This window comes from Sardina pilchardus, chromosome 4 (genome assembly GCF_963854185.1).
Source record: "Sardina pilchardus chromosome 4, fSarPil1.1, whole genome shotgun sequence".
Taxonomy (NCBI): domain Eukaryota; kingdom Metazoa; phylum Chordata; class Actinopteri; order Clupeiformes; family Clupeidae; genus Sardina; species Sardina pilchardus.
The window spans coordinates 11264925-11287449 of NC_084997.1; the positions used below are offsets into that span (position 1 = coordinate 11264925).

Sequence of the window (22525 nt, forward strand, 5' to 3'; positions counted from 1 at the left end):
ACATAATTTCCCTGTGCTCTCAATGGGAAACAGGTTCATTTGTCACGTAGCATTAATGTAGATGTCTCAAAGTTTTAAGCTTTATCACCCAACTGTGTTGTACGTCTGTCTTCCTTGCTGCTTCTTGAATTTCCCCTTGGGGATCAATAAAGTATCTATTTATCTATCTATCTATCTATCTATCTATCTATCTGATGACCTTATGATCTTACTGGCTTAATTGCTTACTTGACTTAATTGCTTTACTTGAGTTACTGGTACTAAAATCAAATATTGTGATTTGTTTAACATTTTAATTGTTTGAGTAAACAAATGTTAAAACAAAGGTAATTATTTCCCTCAAATATTTTGGGTTCATCTAACTTGTCCAGGTTTACAGTGACACTGCAAAAACAACACATCCCATAGCACTCAATACTGTAGCTCAAAAGACTGGAGCCAAAACCAGTAGTAGGCCTACACATATTTGTGGGGCTTTCTTGCTTCCCCACCACTCATCCAGAACACTGTCAAATGAAACTGGACAAGACTGCATGCTGAGCCCTCTTCTCTACTCCATATTAATTCACCTACCACTGTGCCCCTGTCTGTGGCTCCAACACCATATTCAAGTCTGCAGATGACACCTTGTAGTCCTGATCAGAGGAGAAGACGAGACGGCCTCCGGGGGGGGATGATCGGTTCAGCAAGTGGCTGGGTGGTGTATTAACAACAACTTGGCCCTCAGTAACAAGAGGACGAAGGAGATCATCTGTGGACTTCAGTCGAACGAGGTACACCTACAGTATACATCCACATCCACATTAACAGAGATGTAGTGAGGAGTTTATCAAGCTTCAAATTCCTCTGTGTCCACATCACTGGTGATCTCACTCAGTCCCTCAACTCCTCCACCCTCACCAAGAGGGCATGTCAGCGCCGCTCTACTTTCTGCTGGACATTTTTGGGGGGCGTTTTTTGCCTTTATTTTGGACAGGACAGTGAAGACAGACAGGAAGGCGAGTGGGAGAGAGAGTGAGAGACAGGGTGGGACCGGGACACGACCGCAGGTCAGACTCGAGCCTGGGTCCCCATGGGCACTAGGACCCGTCCATGGTATGGACGTTGTAGTCTGCTGCGCCACAGCACCCCCCATTGACTTTTACTGCTGTACCATTCAGGGTGTTCTCACCAACTGAACCGTGTGGTACGTTAACTGCCCCCTGGTGGGTGGTGACAGGACATATCGCACCCCAACCCTCCTCTCATCTGGCAGGTGCTAAAGGTACCTCCAAACCTGCATCAGCAGGCTCAGGAAGAGCTTCTTCCCTGTTGAACTCCACATCCCAGAGTAAACATGGCACTCTATTGCATTGTCCCAGTGCATCCATTCCTGCGTCTATTTGGACTATTTTTGCGCAGGCTGAACCGCTCACATTCTTCAGTTTCCTATTGAAATTTCACTTACAACCAATTGTACATACTACGTAGGTAGCTTATATAATGAGTAAACTTCACTGTATATCCCCCATTGTCCACCTCGAGCTGGTGTGGGGCAAGCCTCCTGGCTCCAGACCGGTGCTGCAGGTGCTCCAGGTGATAGCTAGCTGACCATTTGTGGTGGCTGAAGTGAGGTTCACCTCTTCGTTGTAAAGCACGCTCTTCATGGATTTCATCAGGTCCCAGCCTTTCCACAGGTGTATAAAATCAAGCACCTAAATTATGAATGCAGACTGCATGGTGCTTGATTAATACATCTGATGTGATGAGACCCTTGAATACTGTAGATACCTGGATACAGTGCTGTATAAATGTAATCTGTTCTTGTTGTGTTTTCGTGTTCATTTACTAAAGCAAAAACACACCCAATATGGACTATACAGAGAGGCAGACGGAGAGATTGTAAAGAGTATTTTGGCAGAATTTTCAGAAAAAAAAACTTTAATTAAAAACATATTCAAATACAGACAATTTAGTGCATAATAAGTAGAGGAATACACATAACAATTGAAATACAAAGAATAGAAAAATAAGTTGTTTATACAAATTTATGTGAGGCTATGATGTAAGATTAGGAGACTTCGTCGGAAGTGACTACAGAAGACCCCAAATATACTGATATAAATAGCTTCTCTGGATTAAAAGGTAGTGCTGTCTTGTATCATATACAGTAGGGCCGGTCCACAGGCTCAGTCAGCAGGATGTAAGATATGAGAGTTCTTCTTCTTGATCCGAATGACCCTCAAATTACTGTGGCCTAAGAAGATAAAAGGGACAAAGCAAGAGTTATTACGAGCTTTCAAATAGATGGATGGTGAGAGCAGCAAAAGAAGCCCAAAATGACAGACGGAGCCAGAACGCCGCCAAATTCAACTCACTGCTCCACTGGTTGTGCATTTCCCTTTTTGTTGCATTTCATTCTTTTTTCCTGTTGTCCACCTATTCTTCAGAAAGGGCTGAAATCACTGATCATTTTTTGCCCAGTGCATCAAAAGATAAATGCCAGCTGTTGTAAATAACAGACACTAACAGTAAATATGGAGTTTCACAAAAGAGTACAGTAGATCCACCGCGCTTCTGCAGCATTACATGTGGTGCATCAGACGAGAGAAGGGGCCGTGTAGGTATACTAGAAGTAAAGACTCGGAGCAGCACAGATGAACTATAAACTGGATTAAGGTGCACAAAGGGACTAACGTTTCGATGCTTCATGCATCTTCCTCAGAGTCCTAGTAAATATGGAGTGCCTTTAAGTTCTGACTGTGTGCTTTTTGAAAAGACCTAATACTGACACAACCAAGTGTATACTATCTATATGTCTACTAATATTGTTATGATAAAGTCATACAAGTAAACTGTTACAAGCTGTTTTTTTTATTTTGGCGTTGAAATCCATTTGAATTCAATCTAGATGCCCTCCTGTGGCTGAATTGGTTGAGATGGTCTTGGATGATGCCACTGATATACTGATAAAAGATATTTCTACACACAATAATACAGCAATTTCCCGCATATAAGCCGCGTTGTGTATAAGCCGCAGGACAGTGTTAACACCATATTAACTGCCCCCCTGTATTAACCTCATACTGTAGCTGAAGAAATTTTGCAAAATCAATGTATAAGCTGCGGCTAATAGTCAGGAAATTACGGTAGTCTTGACAAGCACATCCTCTTAATATGAATCAATGCATTTAATATCATATATATTATTATAATTTCAGAGTTCAGATGCAAAAGCCTCTAAACTGCACCTCCATCAAAAATGAGACAACAATGGTAAGTGGATGCTTTCCATACAGTACATAGTATACATTAATCAAATAATTTTACTTCAAACCCCGCTAAATACTACTCTCTTCCTGGCCTAAAATATTGATTTGCAGGTAAACCCTATTCATGGGTTTCATCAGGTCCCTTTCCATAGGTGCATTACTGTAATCAAGCACCATGCAGTCTGCATTTATAATCTAGGTGCTGATTTTAAACACCTGTGGAAAAGGACCTGATTAAACCCATGAATAGGAGCTTGATAAAAAAAATGCTCATTTAAAAGAAAAGTGGTCAGACAGATTTAGAGGCTTTTGCATTAAATTCAATTATTGATTAACATAAAATGAATTTGTGAGCAGTAATGGAAATTCTAAATGAAACACCATTTGAGTTACACCTTCATAGAAAAACTTTACATTTTGATTCAAGATCCAAGATGTTCTTGTCACATATAGTTATAACAGCATAAAATTAATAAAGAAATTAAAATAAATCTGGTTGACTGTGATTGTGCAAAATTGTGAGATTTTTTTAGGTTTAATAATGTATGTTATTAGTTTGCCTATCACCATACTAAGCTCAATCTATTAAGATTGAACATTAGAATGGGGAGTCTGCACTTTATTTCTACTGCACGAGAGGCGGGACTGTCGAGCCCAATTGGCATCATTCAAATCATGACTCCGTACGCTCCGTCCAACGATCCGGGTGCGTCTTTTGGATAAGCTAGTTTGCGATTGGAGGAGCCAAAGGTTCTGGCAGGGAAAAGAGGAAATAGATTTGCAGGTTTCCAGCCTGAGCTGCCGGGCGAAATCCAAATTCGCCGGCGGGTCAGGCAGGGATCATCCAGCCTAGTATGCTATGTCTGTACAGCCACATCCAAAAAAGCACAAAATCCAAGAACTTAAGAAAGTGGGCCCGAATTTCATTGATGAGTAAAGTGTAAAAATGTACTATAATAACTAGTTCAAATACTCAGCAAGTCCATTCGGTCAAGTCAACAACACAAGGTCCTAAGTGCTGCTGTCCATGAGTGGGTCAGCGTAGCACAATGTTTCCTTATGCAACACAATAGCTTATACACAAGACCCAAGTTTATACGCAAGACCCTGCTTACTGCCCAACTCTGGCCATTGCCCATCAATGAAATTAGGGCCTGACATTTCCTCATAATCAGTTGCCATAACTCTCTGCTTTGTCATTGATAAGGTTGTTATAGCTGCCCTGAGGCTATCAAATGTCCTCTCCATTACCTTTCATGCACATCTTCATGCAGTGACGTTTGTGTACAAAGTTGTTCTTGTTCCCTCCGCAGCCGCTGTAACGGAACAGCTGGCACCTCTTCTTCTTAGGGTTGTAGGTGTACCTTTTCTCCATGCCATCGCAGGTGCCCCGGTCAATGGACATCAGGCAGAAATGGGGGATGTTGAGCTCTGGAAGCCCACAGAGAGCAACATCAAGGTCAACACCAGCAACAGCAGCAGCAGCAGCAACAACAACTGTGCAGTACTGTCCACAAGATGGCAGCTCTGTTTCATGAATACAAGAATGTCTGAGGAGGTCCTCTGGCCTCATACGAGCCAATTATGAGGTTACAAGATCACTAGCAATGTAATACTGTCAGAAACAGTATATATAATTTACATAATACTGTTTCATTCTCTTTCTCTCTGCCAAGCTGTTTCTCTCTCTCTCCCCTTCTCTCTGGCTCTCTCTATCTCTCTCTCTCTCACACACACACACACACACACACACACACACACACACACACACACACACACAGATACACACACAGACACACGCACAGACACACACACACACACACACACACACATACATAGACAAACATAGACACACACACACACACACACACACACACACACACACACACACACACACACACACACACACACACACACACACACACACACACACACACACACACACAAACACTGACTCTGCTGAGGCGATACAATCTCTGCAGCAGTTAAGCCTGATATGCCTGCTGCTGACAGTCACTCTCAGGGCTGTGCATCACTGTCAAATGAGTGTGGGGGAAAGGAGAAATGATGGTGGCACTGCGACCTCTTGACCTCCAAATGCACGGGCCATTTGGCAAGCTGAGCGAGCACTCTGTCTCACCTCATTAGATTGGGACAGAAAAACCCAGAAGAGGGGCTGTCGCTGAATAATGAAGTACAGTGAGAATATCCGATGACAGCTAAACCTCTACAGGTGTGAGACAACTACAGGCTGAGAGGAGGGAGACTTACAGTACTTTTCTATTTTTCATTCTCCTTGCGCTCAGTATTCTATGACTTTCGTATGTACTTCAAGGCCTTGTATGCTGTATTTCATGTCTGGTAACTTCAATATCTTTCCATTTCTTTTCACGTTTTTTTTCCCTTTTAAATATTTATTTGTGCCCTATGCTTTTATTTATTACTATCTGGTATTCTCTATTTTTGGGAGCAGATTGAGTCGCCTTGTGTATGAATTGTGGCACACAAATACACCTGCCTACAGTATCCTTGCAGTACCTGCTGCCTCCTGGATCTGCCGCAGGACGAGCATGTCCTCCACTGGGAGCGCTGGGGCCGCGGTGACCACATCTGATAAAGATTACAGGTGATTAGAGTCGGCACACAGACCCCTACTACTCAGCAGCACTGTCGAAGGCATTCAGCTTTCATTAGGGCACATGCAAGCACTTCAGATGACCTGCCACTTCTTACAGTGTATTCTACTCTTAAGTGCAGGATCAGGTATTAGGATGCTTTGTCATACTGTATATTGCATGACAAAGAGTAACAGCATAGTCATAGACTGTGACTTTAAGGACTAGGTGTATTATTAATTACAGAAATTAGTGTTATTACTGTATTTCACAATGTACTTGATGTTATGGGTAATGAAAATTGTTTTCTGAGTGAAGGTATCAACAAGAAATACAATCTCAAAAGTAATGTCTGCAAGTTAGAGTTACAGTAACTAGAGTTTTTCATGCTGGATTTTTTCACACTGGAATGTGTCTTTTCATACTAAAATGTGTCTCTCCATACTGAATATATCTCGCATCATGTGACATAAGATTCTATTCTATGCACATATTCAGCCATTTAGATATTTGTAACTGAGAATGGTCCAGATCAACTTAAAAAAAGTTTCTCCTACAGAATGTATAGGCCTACTTCAGAAACACTTCTAAAAACACCTCAAAACGTTAAGACACAGTTTAGGTAATAACTTAACAATGACGTAAGGCTTCAGGAAACTCCACACGGCCTACATGTTAGCACAACGGCTAGCACAAAGCACACATCAGCACAAGCACAACGCTCTGCTGTTCTTTCCCCTCTGCCTTGCAATCCTGCAGAGCAATGATTTGTCGAGATTCTAATACGTGCCTCTGTATCATTTGTCACCTTCACAACCCATTTCCTTCGGCTCTAAAAACTGGCAAGCTCACAGTAGATCACAGTGAACCCACACCACCTAGTGTGCAGGTGCTTGCTCTGTTGAAACTCATAACTCATTGAAACCAGGCGACACCCCTGTATGAAATGAGCAGGGACATTTTATGTGGGGACTCAGGGCAACTCAGTGTATCTCTCATAACTCAGTGACCACTGAACGAAACACATTCTGAAAAAGCATCGTTTGGAAAAGTCACACTGTGACTCTCTCATTGTGAGGCTGGGAATATGCAACCCAAGGCCTTGTCTCAACAAGGTTAATGCTGCAGGAGGGAGAGGGTGAGACCTACCTACAGGTTCCAGCTTGTGAGACTCATTATGGGCATCAGCCACAGGAGCTTCTGTAACAACATCTGTGTGAGAAATCAGAAATCAGAGCTCTGACTGTAACACGTCCTCCATCAGAGACTCAATGTACAATGCTTACATTAAGAAACATGACTACATGTTATAGAAACGCATATTACAGTGTAAGTAAACTACAATGTGCATTGTAACACTTAAAGTAATAACAAAGTTATTACGTGCTCTGATATATTGTTTTTAGAGTAACAGTTGGACTTAAGGTTAGGCATTAGGCTATGCAGATACAGTAAACCCTGATAATTAGTGTTTCAGACTGAACAGGTAGGCCTACTGTGAAAAAAAAAGATCTGTCCCACAAAGGCTTTCGAGAATAGACATCAGAGCTTTTATGCTGCTCACACTGAATTCTTGCAGCGCAATGAATCACTGAGATTCCGATATGTGCCTCTGGATCATTCGTCAACTTCGCCTCCCATTTCCTTCATCACCAAGAGCTCTAAAAAACTGCCAAACCCACAGTGGGCAGCTTTTGCCTGCATGCAGGGATATGCCCTGCTTACAGTATCATTCAGTGAGCTCAATGAACAGACAAATACACTGTCAGTCAGTGTCGGTTTAAAAAATAGGCACAATAATTGTCTAAGACAGGCTTGAACAGGTATGATCCAGATTGGGACTCACCCACAGCTTCCAATTTGGGTGCCTTTGTGTGCACCTCTTCCAAAGGAGGCTGTGTGACAACATCTAAAAGAGAGTTTATTGCCAACTTGAAATGAAATGAACTTCACCCATGCCAGAATCAAATTCAAGTAGTAACTTTATATTGGTTATTATGAGAATGTATTTCCCCCCCTCCAAGGGTGTTGAGCACAGTAATACAAGACACATCATCTTACCCGCTGGTATGGGAATCTCCTGGCTGTGTTTGGTGGGCTTTGGAGCATCTATGTCAGTCTGAATGACTCTTTCTGCGAAGAGAACGAGGAAAGAAAGGCCATTAGTTTCAGGGCATGTTAACTGAGGTGAGGACCGTTAGAGCGGCAACACCCTGGAGACGATTAGCCACCGTGCTAACAGCCCGTAGTCTGAGTGGTTCAGGAAGCAGAGGGTGACAGTGGCTTGGCATCGCTTGAAGATAGCTTGGGGCTATTATGCTGGCTGCTGCCATTCTGATGCAATGTGATACTGGTGAGGCAGATTTACAAATATGATTTTTTTTTTCACCCCTGTTCTCTCATGCTGGGCCAAGACTGCCTGTCATTGGGGTATCTGCTAAAAAAGTACCTATATTCCCTCGAGCTACGTGGGCTGAATTTCAGAGGGATATGAGATAGCTGCGTTGGCTATCGCTCACACTGGTGGGAGGCTGTAATAGCCTGCTGCTGGCTACATTCTGTGCTAAAGATTTGTATGATCTTTCATGGATGATGAGTAGCCAACATGTACTGGGTGGAGAATGAGGGAAAATAGCTAAGTAATGAGGACATCAAAGAGAATGGTGTGTCCAAAGTGCCCAGTATGGACGTGTTAACATGCTGGCCAAAGACTCTTTCCATAACAAAGCATTGTGTAAATGTCTATTTTTATGTCTATTTGTATTTTCCCAATTCTACTCCTCCTAGGAAACCATTTCCACAGTGAGTTTGTTGTTTATCATGTCTAACTTAAGTTGCATTTCAGCTGATATGCTAATCCTGATGTGTGCTAACCAACCTCAAGCAAACGGGCCCCCCTTACAGTATGAGCCAGGTTTGTGCTAGAGGTTTCTTCATACAAAGAGGTTTTTCCTACCCCCTGTCTCCTTACTGCTTGCTTTAGACTTAGAGGACCCAGCTCAAATTGCGCTCTGCAAAGTGTTTTGATTCATATTCAGACTTCATGGCGCTTTAAAACTCAATTGAATTGTAAAGGCTTGCAGTGTTATGGTTATGTCTCCCCAATGGAAAGGAAGAAAAGTACTGTACCACTGTGGGCCAGGGCCACCATACTGCTTCTTTTAAAATACTCTAAATGTGTGTGCTAATCATGTCTGCCATGTAGACCTAGTTCAATGTCTGTGACAGCAAAATTGCTCTGAAGGAGGTCAAAGCCTCTGTGATGCATTATTTGTTACATAAGAAACTTTTCGTGTGTAACCTCCTGTCATATTTGTGCAACACTTGTACACAATCTTACTAAACGGGCTAGATGTTTTCACTCAACTCAAGACCAGTATCCACTATCCAGCATAACAAATGACCATTTTACACACAATACAAATGATGTTCCTGAAAAACATCAGCTGTACAATATACCTCTGACAACAGTGGGTGATATGGGAGTGTACATTTAGCCTGTTATAACCAGCAGTTAACATCGATTTCTTAAAAAAAAAAAAAAGAAAAAAAAAAAAGAAAGAAATATATGCGCTTCAATTTAAAGTTACACGGTCCTCCCACTAGCATTGTCCCTCGCACACAGGCTCCACACCCGCCAGCTAAAAGGCCCACTTCAGAGGATAAAGGCCTTTCAGAAGCATGGACCTGCTCAGAAATCCTTTCCCGCGGCATTTACACAGATTTCAATAGTGTGCTCGGAGGGGCAACCAGGGGCTAGAGACCAGCTATGTGCCGCAGAATGTGAATGATGAGACCTGCTGTTTCTGCTGGCTGAGCAGGCACAATGCCGTGACGTACATACGCTGACATTTCGCCTCGCACTCTTTCATGGTCCTGAAGTTGTTGGCATTCCCGAAGCAGCCCCCGTAGAAGAAGCGCTTGCACTTCTGGCTTTGGCGCTCGTAGAAGTAGCGGGGGACCAGGCCTCGGCAAGGCCCCGGTTCGTCCGTGAGGTAGCAGGGGCTCTTCTCCTCTACAACAGAACATGAGACACGGTTACCCTCCAGTGAGCTGAAGTGCAGTGAGGTCAAATAACACTGGCTTGAGTTTCCTATTCAAGAGAGTCTGGACCCCCTGAGATTTGAGGTTATGACTATGGCATCTAAAAGGCATCGATTAAACAACAAATCAAACAAAGATCAAACACAAGTGAAACACACTATCAAGTTTATGTTTAAGTTTAAGTTCAAGCATGTTGAAGAACACTGATATAGAATTTAATTAGTAGCACAATAAACCTATTTATGAGTGGGCTTAAAGCACACCTGTACTAGGCTGCTTATTAGCGAATGATAGAGAATCTATTATCGTTATTAGCATAATGACCATCAAAGTAAAGTAACAAATCAGTTGTGATGTAGTTGTGTGCAAATATAAATTCCTACCACTTGATTTTATTAATGAGCTGACAAGTGATATTTACATCACTATAGAAGAGATCAGACTGAATATGAACTGCATCAGAGTATGACATTGTGCATACAAACCCCCTTAACTACTCGGCTACTCATTTGTGTTTATTGCAAAGGTCTGCAATAAGAGGCGACACTGACGGCCCCAGAACAATTACCTTGGCTGCGTGCCACCCTCAGGTTGAAGTGATTGATTTTTCCGCCCAATCTATAGGACATATCCCTCTGATAAAGTGACTGGCTCGGTTCCAGAGCTTCATAGATAAAAATCACTTAATATCCTGCCACCTTTTTACTCCATGATGCAGAATTTATTTATGGCCGTTGCTAATTAAAATATTCCAGTTAAGTGGCCATCAATCATCTTAGGTGACACTTCTAATCCCATCTGAAATGGGGCATAATCCAGAGCTGGTGCACTAACTGACATGAGATTTATAGGGGGTGCAATTTGAGGGACGTCCCCTCCATGGACTAATCATGGCAGTCACTAGTGTCCCATAAGTGTGCTTGACTGTGTTTGGCAGCACTCTCAGAATATGCTGTGAAATGTAACATAGTGAACTTGAAGTGAACTCAAGTGCTCTGCGATCTTGCATACTTGCATACTAAGCCACTTCATTTACATTTAAAGGAACAACACGTCTGGCCACCAACATTTTTTTTGTAATGGCAGCAACAAAAGCATAGCAAAGACAGCTTTGATCTCTGTATTTTCATCTCAGTGTGTTTTTTTTTAATTAAAAATGCTGGTCAAAGATCATGCAAACATACACACTCAAATTCACAAATATAGCTCTTCAACCAAAAATAAATGACACTACCACTACCACTACTGAGTGATTAGAGCATTTTTTCTCTCAATGAAAAATTCAGAAAAGTGTCTTCTTTACAACTAAGGACTTTTTCTAGTGTCAGGTGAGTTAGGGGGTTGTATTTTGATAGTGGTTTCCTGTTGACCTGGCCTAATACATCACTGTGACGACTCTTGTGCATATTTCCTTCTGTCTCTCAAGGACAGGGCCATTTTCAGGCTGGCTATTAGGAGTTCAATATTTCAGCAAAATGGATTTTGAAAATATGAGGAAAAGAACTGGGTCAGTCTCCAAGGAGAGCCTTCAGGTAAGAAGACATACACATGCACACACACACATACACACACACACACACACACACACACACACACACACACACACACACACACACACACACACACACACACACACACACACACACACACACACACACACACACACACCATGTTAGGGGAGAGAGACACACTAGGGGGAGACAAATAACGCCAGACTGCGCTGGTGGCAATCTACAAAACAGACCCAGCAACTCACAGGCACCCTAAACCTCTACCCGGTCGAAATGCAAAACCCACTCAACATCTGAATTCATAAAATCTCTTCAATTACAAAAAACTTGTACTCCTACAATGTTATCCACTTGGACAGAGGTTCATCCAATTTGACCTTTCCTGTTCCCGACAAGGCATATCTGACTCTGCTCATGGAAATGAAGACTTGGATCAATTGAACCAGGTCAAAATCCTCTCAGTTCTTCCACTGCTGATGCAAATAAAAAAATCTTTAACATCTTGCCAAATAGAGGAATTAGAAGTGAAATGGCCCCAGTTGTATGTAGGAGGAGGCCAGGGGAAAATCCCCTCTTCCCAACAATGCAATCTGAGTGCTGCCTCTCAACAGGGACACTTCCTTTGACCTTCCCAAGTATTTCTGTCATTTCACAAAGGGGTATATTGTTGGGGCAAAAGCTGTGTGTGTGTGTGTGTGTGTGTGTGTGTGTGTGTGAGAGAGAGAGAGAGAGAGAGAGAGAACTTCTATTTTTTCTGTATCTGTGTGTGTGTGTGTGTGTGTTTGTGTGTGAGAGAGAGATTACGTGTGTGCCTGAGTAACTGTGCACTTCTGTACGTCTCTTGTCTCTGCACGTTTGTACATTCGCTTCTTTGTTTTTTCCACCAAACTGTGCTAAAGCATTAGGCAGAGCAGAGTCCGTGGGCAGGCTGCCCTCTCAATCACATGACATCTGTTCCTCAGTGATTACCATGAAGGGTCCTCTCAGAGAGGATCCGGTCGGATCATAGTGACCCACACCGGATGGGGTAATGAGATATGACTCACAACACCAACTACGCAACACACTACCGTGGCCTCACGACTGTGAGGGGGGAGAAGGCTTTTTTCACAAAGAAACACACAGAAATGCCCGGGGGGGGATTGTCATGAAGGGGCTTATGAAAGCTTTGTCCTCATTGGTGAATTACAGTAATGTAGGGACAAAATTAAATTTTGTCCCAGAACTGCACTTTGCATGCAAGATTCAGTTTCTGGGTCACAAATAAAGCACAGCTTTTCTAGCCCACGTGCTGTCCAGGTACATAACCTGCCTGAGATCTGTGGAGTCAGTTCACAAAATAATCGCTCTGCTTTTTTTCTGTGCTTGACGGCCAAAAACACCTGCAATTATGTCCAACCTGACGCATGTCCAACCCCTCATTCAAGTGAAGCACTTACTCATTACATCTGCTCTGGACCTGCATTGAAACGTTGTGATAAAATGCTGTTATTTTGTGGCTTGACTGATGAATCAGCCTTTTTTTATTATTTATTTGAACTTTGGATCCACTCCTTTTTATCTGCCAGAGCATTGCTCATGAGTGAGAGCATTTTGTTTTGTTTCGTTTTTTTTCTGTTGAACTTTGTATCCACACTTCTTAACCACTAGTTCATGGCTTATGAATCAGAGCGCTTTGTTTCTTTATTATTTGAACTCAGGAAACTCCCTTATTATCTGCCAGTTTATTGTTAGGGTGGGTTGTTTGGTTTGAGAGCATTCAGTTTCGAATGATTGTGGAAAGGTACTTGTTATGCTTACTGTATCAGTGCTTAGACAGTTATGGCATATACAGTATACACGTTCTACAGATGTGCAAGTATACTATATAATATATACTATATATATATATATATATATATATATATATATATATACATATATATGTATCTATGTGTGTGTGTGCAATATTTCACAGAAGCATGTGCTATGAAAAGCAAAGAAAACCTTCTTACCGTTCACTATGCACATATTTTCACAGTCTTCAAGGGTCCTAAAATTGTTGTCATTGCCATGACATCCACCATAGTCAAAGCTCTCACAGAAGCCTGTGTCGATGTTGAAGTAGTATCGCTCAATGATGGCCTTGCAGGGCCCCTCATCCCTCTTCAAGGCACAGGAGTGGTGGAATATATGCATGCTCGGTTGCCTATCATCTGCATCAAGGAAGAAAAACAGATACATGGTTTCAGTTCAGGTGTGTGTGTGTGTGTGTGTCTGAAATGATTTTTTCTAAGGAAAAACGGTTTGAGTGACTTCAGTGAACCCTCACTACTTTCTCTTGTTTTCTTGTCCATCAAGGCTTGTGAAATGAATCACTCTGCTGAAACATGTTTATATATACACAGCTCTTTCAAAACATTTTGATCGATGAACATATGTGTGTTCAATCAAAATGTTTTGGTACGCTCTAGTTCACACGAAAAGAAAATGGCTATGGAGGCATAGAACGTCTCCCATCACTGAGGTGTGTAGTAGGCAAAGCGGACCATTCATGCTGAGTCAATATGGTAGATCCAGCGCACACACTGTGAGGCGCTTGATCTGTGGCTGTGGGAGAGAGAGTAGTCTGGCACGCAGCCTTGCCGTTGAGTGACAGCTATCCATGGGCAAGTCGTTCATTTTAACCTTCAGCGTCGTTGTGCGCATCGAGCCCGTATCGTGCCACGGCGCTCCCGCTGCGCCGCTCCGCACCTTGCCGTGTGGCGCAACCACGTTGGGTCAGGAGGCGGGCATGCTTCGCTATCTCGGTTCTCCCAGCCTCTCGAGCCCTAATGAGAATACCAGCTTGACATTTTGTTCCGCCGGTTTCCATGTGGATATGGCCTCTTCCGACATGTGTGACCGTGGACCGCGTTCTAATTCTAAGAAGCAAACTCGGGGTCGCCTTAACAGGGTTTGCTTTTGCTCGTGATTAAATGTTGTCGGAGCTGCGGGCCTTGATATTTTTATTTACATTCCTCCGCCTGGGAAGATAAGCAGCGCGAGATTCCGCCACCCAGAGGGAAATTACATTGACAGAAAAAGCTATTCATGCGTCTCTCTCGGGGGCCGCGAGGGCCCTCAGAGTATGTCAACATGTAGGTCCGCCGCATGGCCTCCCAAAACAAACTCCTGCGCAATATAATGACAACAATGACATGGGCTGCCTTTTGTTCCCGTTGGAGAGGCTTCCAAGGGGCAGTGGAGCTTTCCAGCAGCCTTGAATCTAATGCCAAGCAGATTTAGCCCCGAATCAGACCGACCCGACAACATGTTGAATGTGTCTTATATCACAATGTAAAAAGGAAGTGAAGGGGAGGGGGTCACATGTCTTATCCTCGTTGCAAGATACCTTACAGGCTATTGGAACATTGGATGTTTTCAGTGGGATTAGGAAAAACACTTCTCTATGTGCAAGCTATCGAACCTTTTAACTCTCTTTGGCACGGAAATGATGACTGAAAAGTACCACTAACTCCAATTCTGTCTCCTCTCCCACCTGATACCCCTCATGTTATGACAGAGAAGGGGCGAATTGCCGTCTCTGGCACATTCAGCTTTTTCATGAAGTTGTTTTTTCCCCTTTTCTTTCACCTCTATTTTGAGGACACAAGTGACTGAGACACACTGTTGAGACAAAAAAAAGCAATCCTAACTCATAAGCAGTGCTCCAAGATGCTTGAAATGCAGCCTTATTAAAAGAAATCCTCCATTATATCACCAAAATCCAGAAACATATTCAGTCTATTCATAAAGTACCAACTCTTTTTCCCAGTGCACGCACTTTGACTACTAGAGTTTCTTTTTATTTTCTTTTTCTCTCCTGTTTCACCGGAGTTCACTCCCCACGCACCTGCATGTGGATAATGGTCTAAATTACACAACACTGGTGTTTCGCCAGACTTATTGTCGATGCAGAGAAAGAGAGCCCGCTGTCCCTCTTTCAGTATAAGCCCTGGCATGTTTCAATAAATATCAAGGCTGGGCTCTGCTGATTTTAGGCTCTCCCCGGGAGCGTGCAATTGCGTGACCACTCCAAAGAAAAGTAAAAAAAATAGAAACAAACTGCAGTATAATCATTTCAACCACAAGGAAACCTGAGACCTACTTCCTTCTATGATAACACCCTGCATGCAGGTATCTGCAAATACTGCCCAAGGCTCATCATCTTGATTGAGAAAGATGAACAAATAAGTTACAGAATACCTAGCCCGATATTAGTCAGGGCCCTTTTCAAAAGGAATGATTACAGAACAATAGCTTGAATCACATCCATGGTCTTTGACTGTTTAACTGAGTCATACTGGAGTTTTGGGTCACTCTGCATACTAGATAAGAGTGCACACTGGCAATTCTAAATCAGTGCTTGAGAATATAAAACTTGATCAACAGTACTGACATGAACTGACAACTGACTCCAGCGATGTGCTGCAACTGTGGACAATTAAACTGGACTGTTGATTTTGGGCAGTTCCTCTGGCCATATTGTGTTTACTCTCATTTAAGAATTCATATTCTGAGGGCTCTGCCGTATTGTTCACACAGACTAGCACTCAGGCAGAATGAATTTCATGATTTAGGCCATGGCTTGTGTGCTTTTCCCATTCCCACAGATCTCTCCGTCTGATCAGACAGTTTGAGACATGTCCTCTCTCACCAGCACACGCTCAGCCCTCACTTCAGCTCGGCCGTTGCCCTGGCACCCACACTTCGTTTGGCTCCTGTGATCTTGAAAGGAGGATTTATCTGTGGCCTTTCAGAGTTTCCCACATGGACGACATGTCGGTAAAAACCCCCATCCACACACACGCGCACGCACACACACACACACAGACACACACACACACAGCAAACCCCGTTCTGCCAGAGGCTGACTATATCTGTTCTACCTCAAATCCCTGATGGGACCGAACTTGTTAGCTCCCGGTGTTTGACAATAACAACAACTCCAAGGCAAGCGAGAGAAGATCTCGAACCCCTCCGGGTCTTCAGCAAACATGGGAAGAGTGAAAATCTCAAGCACACAGTACCTCTGGTCTGGCCATTATTCCAGATCTACTGTCCAGGCTTCAATGAAGCAGATAATCCATCACTGCCCAATCAATAAACTTTACCATCACAAGAACTCCGTTTGCTCTCTAGCTGAAAAGGTGGTGTTCATTATGTAGCCGCATATGGCTGGGAATGATTAAACATCAGTGAAGCCTTATGAGCTTTGGTGTGAAGCACTGCAGGATCAATCACACTGAAGATGGGAAACAAATCCAGGCAGCTTAATCACACAAGAAGGGTCATTTCCACTGTTACCTGAGATGTAGCCACTAGCCAGTCAATGACTATCTCAGATCTCAATATGATGGATCAATAAATACATGATTTTAATGATAGATATTAAATCAATAGATGATAGTCTGTATTTACTGCATTGTGACCAAGAAGGCAGAAGACTGTCTGTCTTGAGTAACAGTACTTCATCCATTTCATCCTTTCTGAGACTTTAGGGACCCGATTTACTTGTAGGCTCAGCCCCTCCTGATGAACAAAAAATTAACCTAATTTAAAACAATTGCTTGTTAAAGACTCAATCCCATAGAGAAACTCGAGGAAATTATGGAATGCTGCCAGGCTTTACTGGCTGTATGTTTGGACTGGTTTGGAATTTGCTCATTTATCGCCAATTACCCAAAGCTTTTCCTCAGAGATTTGGGATCATTTCACTGCTCCAGTGTAACTTGTGGAAGGATCATGATGAGAGTTTTCTGTCCCCCTTTTTACACTCTTCACAGCCTTAACACAGGCTTTCATCAGCAGTAACTGGTAAAGAAGGCTTTAGACCGCAAAGCCTTTTAAAAAGCCCTTTTAGCCTACTTATTTCTTCTGGAGACAAAATGACAAAAAAGGTTATTTTCCCAAGTCACTGAAGCACTGTGCAAAACAATAAAAAGGAACACAGTGCACCTTTTTAAAGTGAAATCGATTCATGTATCATTAATCAAATCAAGAGGAATATTCCAAGGACGTGCGGAGACAGGAACCAATATTTACCCATGCATCCATGTATTTACATTGCTACATATTGGTTAAAAGGCCACCCCGTGTTATTGCGGAATCAATGCTGTATAAATAGAAAGCCTCTCCACTCCAGCACCTGAGATGACAAGTTCATATAACAGACCCAAGATGCTCTTGATTAAATCGCAGATCAATACACACTTCTGTTCTGCCTTCATTCCAACTCCATGAACATCATAAAGGTCACATGCTGCGTCTCTGTCAGTACAGACTGCTAGTGCTACATTTTAACTGTCAGCTATACAAAGCCAACAGGAGGCCATCAAATCAACTGCACAATGCAGAAATCACAATGGGGAATGGGATCACCATAGATGTACACAATAGGAATACTAGTTTATACACTTAATCTTGCCTACAAAACTGTATCTGTATCAGCAGCAGTCAGCCAATATTGAATCTTATTCTTTCATTCAGATCTGTATTTCCCCTATTGATGTGTTGGATAGAGGTGTCTGTAAAATACATAAACATAATAAACACATTTGAAAAGCCAGGACCACACAGAATCTCTAGTGATGCTAACTAATTGCCATATGTACTGCGTTGTTTCACCACATCTGACGACGCAATTAGACACTAACAGGTCTCATGCGTTAGCCCTCTCTTTTTATCCTACCAGGTGTCCTCACCCATAAAGGCAAACAACACGCCACAAACAAGTGAAACACTGGGAAGGGAGACTGCAAGCTATCGTATAAACTGCACCACTGTGGCAGTTTAAACACAATGACATCAGTCCTGGAACAAGTGCTATGTTCCTGTGGTTCCTTGATGGTAGAGCAAGGTGCGTGCGAACAGCAGGAAGATCATGGGGTTTGATGCCCAGAGAATCCACTATCTAATGAAAATCCATATCTGTGCTATGAATCACTTGAGATAAAACCATTTGCTAAACACATGAATGTACATGAGAGCAGCACATCTATAATAGAAGATATGATGGTGGCCAACAGTGTGCTGAATTCATTTTGACAGCTTAAACAATAAATATTATAGTGAAAAACAAACTTGGACACGAAAATGGATTAAAGGTTTCTTCATGAGCACGAAAAGAGAGCCTAGTCTCATCTTGTCATGTTAACGAATATAAGTGTTTACAGAACCTTTTATGGTCATGTTCAGTGCGTAGGTTGTAATTACTTTTTAACGAGTGAAATTTGAATGGCACATTGCTTTAACTATGTTTGCCTTACTTATACACTCAAATAGTTCTTTTTATAACCAGTTAAGCAAGAGCTTGCTGTGATTGTACTGACCAAGCCCATCTATCTCTCCATTCATATCTCACTCTCCAGTGAGTCACGCCAGTGACTAAGGTCACTCTGTGATGAATAACTCTAACGTTCACTTAACGTTCCTTTTGAGTACTCAAAAAAGTACCAAGTCTATGTTGAATTAGAGCATAGCTCATCCACATACACTCCCCTCTGGTGATTGCAGTGCATTTGTCACTAAACAAGTTCACTGGTGACTGTATAACGTTTGTCACGAAAGGTTATCAACCCCTGATGACTTAACAGTTATTGTACACTGTGCCGTGCTGGGATTCTCTGTAACTTGGGCGAGGCCATACAAGTGTATGCCTACAGTATGTTGGTCAGGTAACACAGGAGTGGCCAGTGATTGAGTGATTTATTCAAATGTAAGCAGAGTCTCGACTGAAAATGGTAAAAGAGATAGCGGGGAAAAAAATCCCCACCACTACTAAGACAAAACCACACACGTCTTTAAAAGAGAGGTTGCATAGGGCTGGTACAAGCTGTTTTCTAGGGCACATTTAATGTACTGGAATGCCAAATAGAGCGCTCTTCCACATCAGTTCAATTATGTCAGCTTAGTTCCCCCTGACTCACCCACTCAACCTATGTGCCACGCTAGAGGTCTGATGGCGTCTGATATCATAGCCAAGCAGTTTGAGTCACAGTGAGCTAATTCGGAGAACTCACAGTAAAGACAGACAGGCATCCTGTGCCCCCCAAATTTAAGGCCTTTGGAAAAACACACTGATATCAGCATGGCCAAGCCTTCCTCTAATGACTCACACTCCTGGGGATAACTAATGCATCAGACACACACACACACACACACACACACACACACACACACACACACACACACACAGACACACACACACACACACACACACACACACACACACACACACACACACACTCACCACAGACTGGCAGCTGATTATGAATGGGCTTTTCCATGCTTAAAACATCCAGTAAAACCACCCAAGCCTACTCTCTGTTGCCGTGCTTTTATTTGTCTTCCCAGAACTTGTGAAATGATGTTCCACTCATGAACAGACAGTAACAGAGTGTGGTACAACAGTACAAGTGGTAAGAGTTGCTTCAGGTAGTGAATCAAAACCCATCTACATCTACTCAGATGGTGGGATTATGCATGTGTAGTATATAACTGCCTCTTCTGGCAATGTAATGAAGCCTTGTCATTAACCAGATGCTTTTATCCAAAAACTATCCTGCTGGTGGATATTTTATTACCGTCCAGGCAAGGCTGGGAACAGTACCATGACCTCATTGTTGCACGAGTGCCAAATTCAAGTCGGTTGAGCAACGGAGGTGGTTTCATTGTCAGTGAAAAGACACTCCATGCCAAAAGATTAATATTTTCTGTATCATACAGCCAGTATCACTATGTGCTTCGGTAACACAAACACCACTGCTGTTAATCCACTACTGTCCCATGATATTTGTAGTTCTGTATGTGTGCATAATGCAAACACATAGCATGTGTCATATGCAATGTGAAAATGAGAACTGATGAGGAAATACTGTACAAAATTTGAACAAAAAGTAAGGTGATTATCATTTTCTTTAACTTGAGGTAAATACAGTCTGTTCAATATGTCATGTTGAGGTGTGATATAACACTTGTGCTCAGTCAACTGATTTCATTAGGTTACCACGTGAACAGGCTCTGTTCCTCTTCATTAATAGTCAATGTGCCAGTTCTAACTTGAGTCTATTTTTAAACCATTTATTAAAAGATTTATGAAAATAACAAAAATGCTTGATTCTGCACTTTCAGGGCTTCCTTTAAAGATGGCATATTAGCATAAGGAGAGAACAGTTTACAGCGAAAACCACTGTACAACTATTTGGAAAGTGTTATCACAGAACGCCTTGAAAAACTAAGCAAGCAAATAGAAACACTGTTGCAACTACGAACAATTACAAATCCTCATCAACATGCAACAGCAGTGTTACTTTGAATACTATTAGCCTTGTCACTTTGAAGAGGCGTTCAGTAGTTTTAGTGCTATAATTATTTTCAAACATAAAGCTTATTGTCTCCTGCCAAACAAATCCTTTGGCTTGTGTAGGCCTATCAAAGCTGGGTGCAAAAGACCACATCAAATACTCTGAGTGAGCACTTAATTCTTGCCACAAATTAAAGTGTGAGGCAATTTTTCCCCCCAAGGAAAGTCACTGGAGCACAGCAAAGAGCACAATAAAAAAGAATTCCTAATCCCAATTTACTTCACAATAAAGCAAACTTGTGGTTTTACAAGTAAGCTCAATCAGACCGGAACATTTTATTTTCACAAAGGTGGACACACTTGTTAATGCATGGACCATGTCTATGTCAAAAGAACAGCAAAGAGGTCTTTTGAACCCATGTAAGAGGAACAAAATGACCTTGAAAAGTTTGTCGAAGTTCATAGGTTGTCTGATTTTGTTTGATCTCCATTAAAAATATATTGTAATCTACATTAAACATAAACACACACACACACACACACACACACACACACACACCAAACTATTCCCTCATCACAAGCTCACCAACATACACACAACAAACTATTGTACATGGTGAGACTAAAGACATCTCCACAGAGAAAGAGACCACAGCTGGACAGGATGCTTGACATTATGAAGGATTAGTTCCACAGTGAAACAACATCAACAAAAAAAACTAAAATGTAATGCAATTGGCAACACCCACGCTACACGCTACACAACGCTTATTACAGCAGGCTATTTTACTAAAACTACCAAGGAGTGTTCCAAATGTAGGCCAAGTCATACGCAATTTACAACTCATTAGGCACCCGCAGCATATTGGCAAATTAATTCTTAGTTATCTCTGCATATGTTACTAACATTACACGAGTGTATGGTTAACTATTATCTTACCACTAGAGGCTATATTTATAGACAATTTCGTAACATTGAGATCACAGTGATACAGACACCACAAAAAAATGTCATTCAGATCTCAGACTTTGGATAGCCTATTACTGACTTAACTGCAACAGCCTGTTCATGAAAACCACCCGCTTTTTGAAAAGCTCTAGCTGTTTCACATTTCGTGATATTGACTTTTGACAGCACCATTAGTAGTTAACACTAAATAACCACTGCACAGACAGAACAGTAAAGCTTATGCTATTCACCTTATAAACAAATAGCCTATAAAGCCGGTTCCTTGTTTCTCTAACTACGTTTACATTTTCAGTTAGTTAAGTTAACTTGGAAAAAGAAACAACAGTTTATCATCAGTTATTGGACAGCCACCAATACGTCAAATATAAAGTTGTTTAAATAACATTGCTTCTATTTCTTTTCATATTACACTGAAAAAAACTTACCGTTGAAGTCCAATGCGTAATGTTCAGAGACAAATGCAGACAACACAACGCAGGAAAATACGAGGTTAGTGGTGATGGCCATTTAAAAAGCAACTTGCTGGAGCCCGCTATGTGGTGACTGACAGACGATCTGCTTTATGAACTTTGAAGTGTGGCTTCACAATTCATGTACTATGCAAGACGTCCGCACGCATTTCCGGGTGATAAGCAGAGTATTGACGCTCACTACCGTGATGAGTTGACAAACTGCCAGCAAAAGCAAACACACACAATACGGTTAATTAGAAAGCACGGTAATTTAATGTGCTATTCTGTGACATTGTATATTAACTGATCTATTTTGTCTATTAGACCACAGTCTTGTTGGGTCGTAATGCCCTTCTC

General features: G+C 42.1%; 1 protein-coding gene across 1 annotated transcript; it reads right to left on the bottom strand.

Annotated features, from left to right (window-relative positions):
- Positions 1-1902: 1902 nt before the first annotated feature.
- On the bottom strand, positions 1903-22300 carry tfpia (tissue factor pathway inhibitor a). The gene is made up of 9 exons (XM_062534166.1): positions 22142-22300; positions 13416-13616; positions 9711-9881; positions 7928-7999; positions 7713-7775; positions 7016-7078; positions 5790-5861; positions 4503-4682; positions 1903-2236 (listed from the first exon to the last, which is right to left on the bottom strand). The coding sequence occupies exons 1-9, from the start codon at positions 22221-22223 to the stop codon at positions 2169-2171; spliced, it is 972 nt and encodes a 323-aa protein (XP_062390150.1). The 5' UTR covers positions 22224-22300; the 3' UTR covers positions 1903-2168.
- Between the last annotated feature and the right edge of the window lie 225 nt (positions 22301-22525).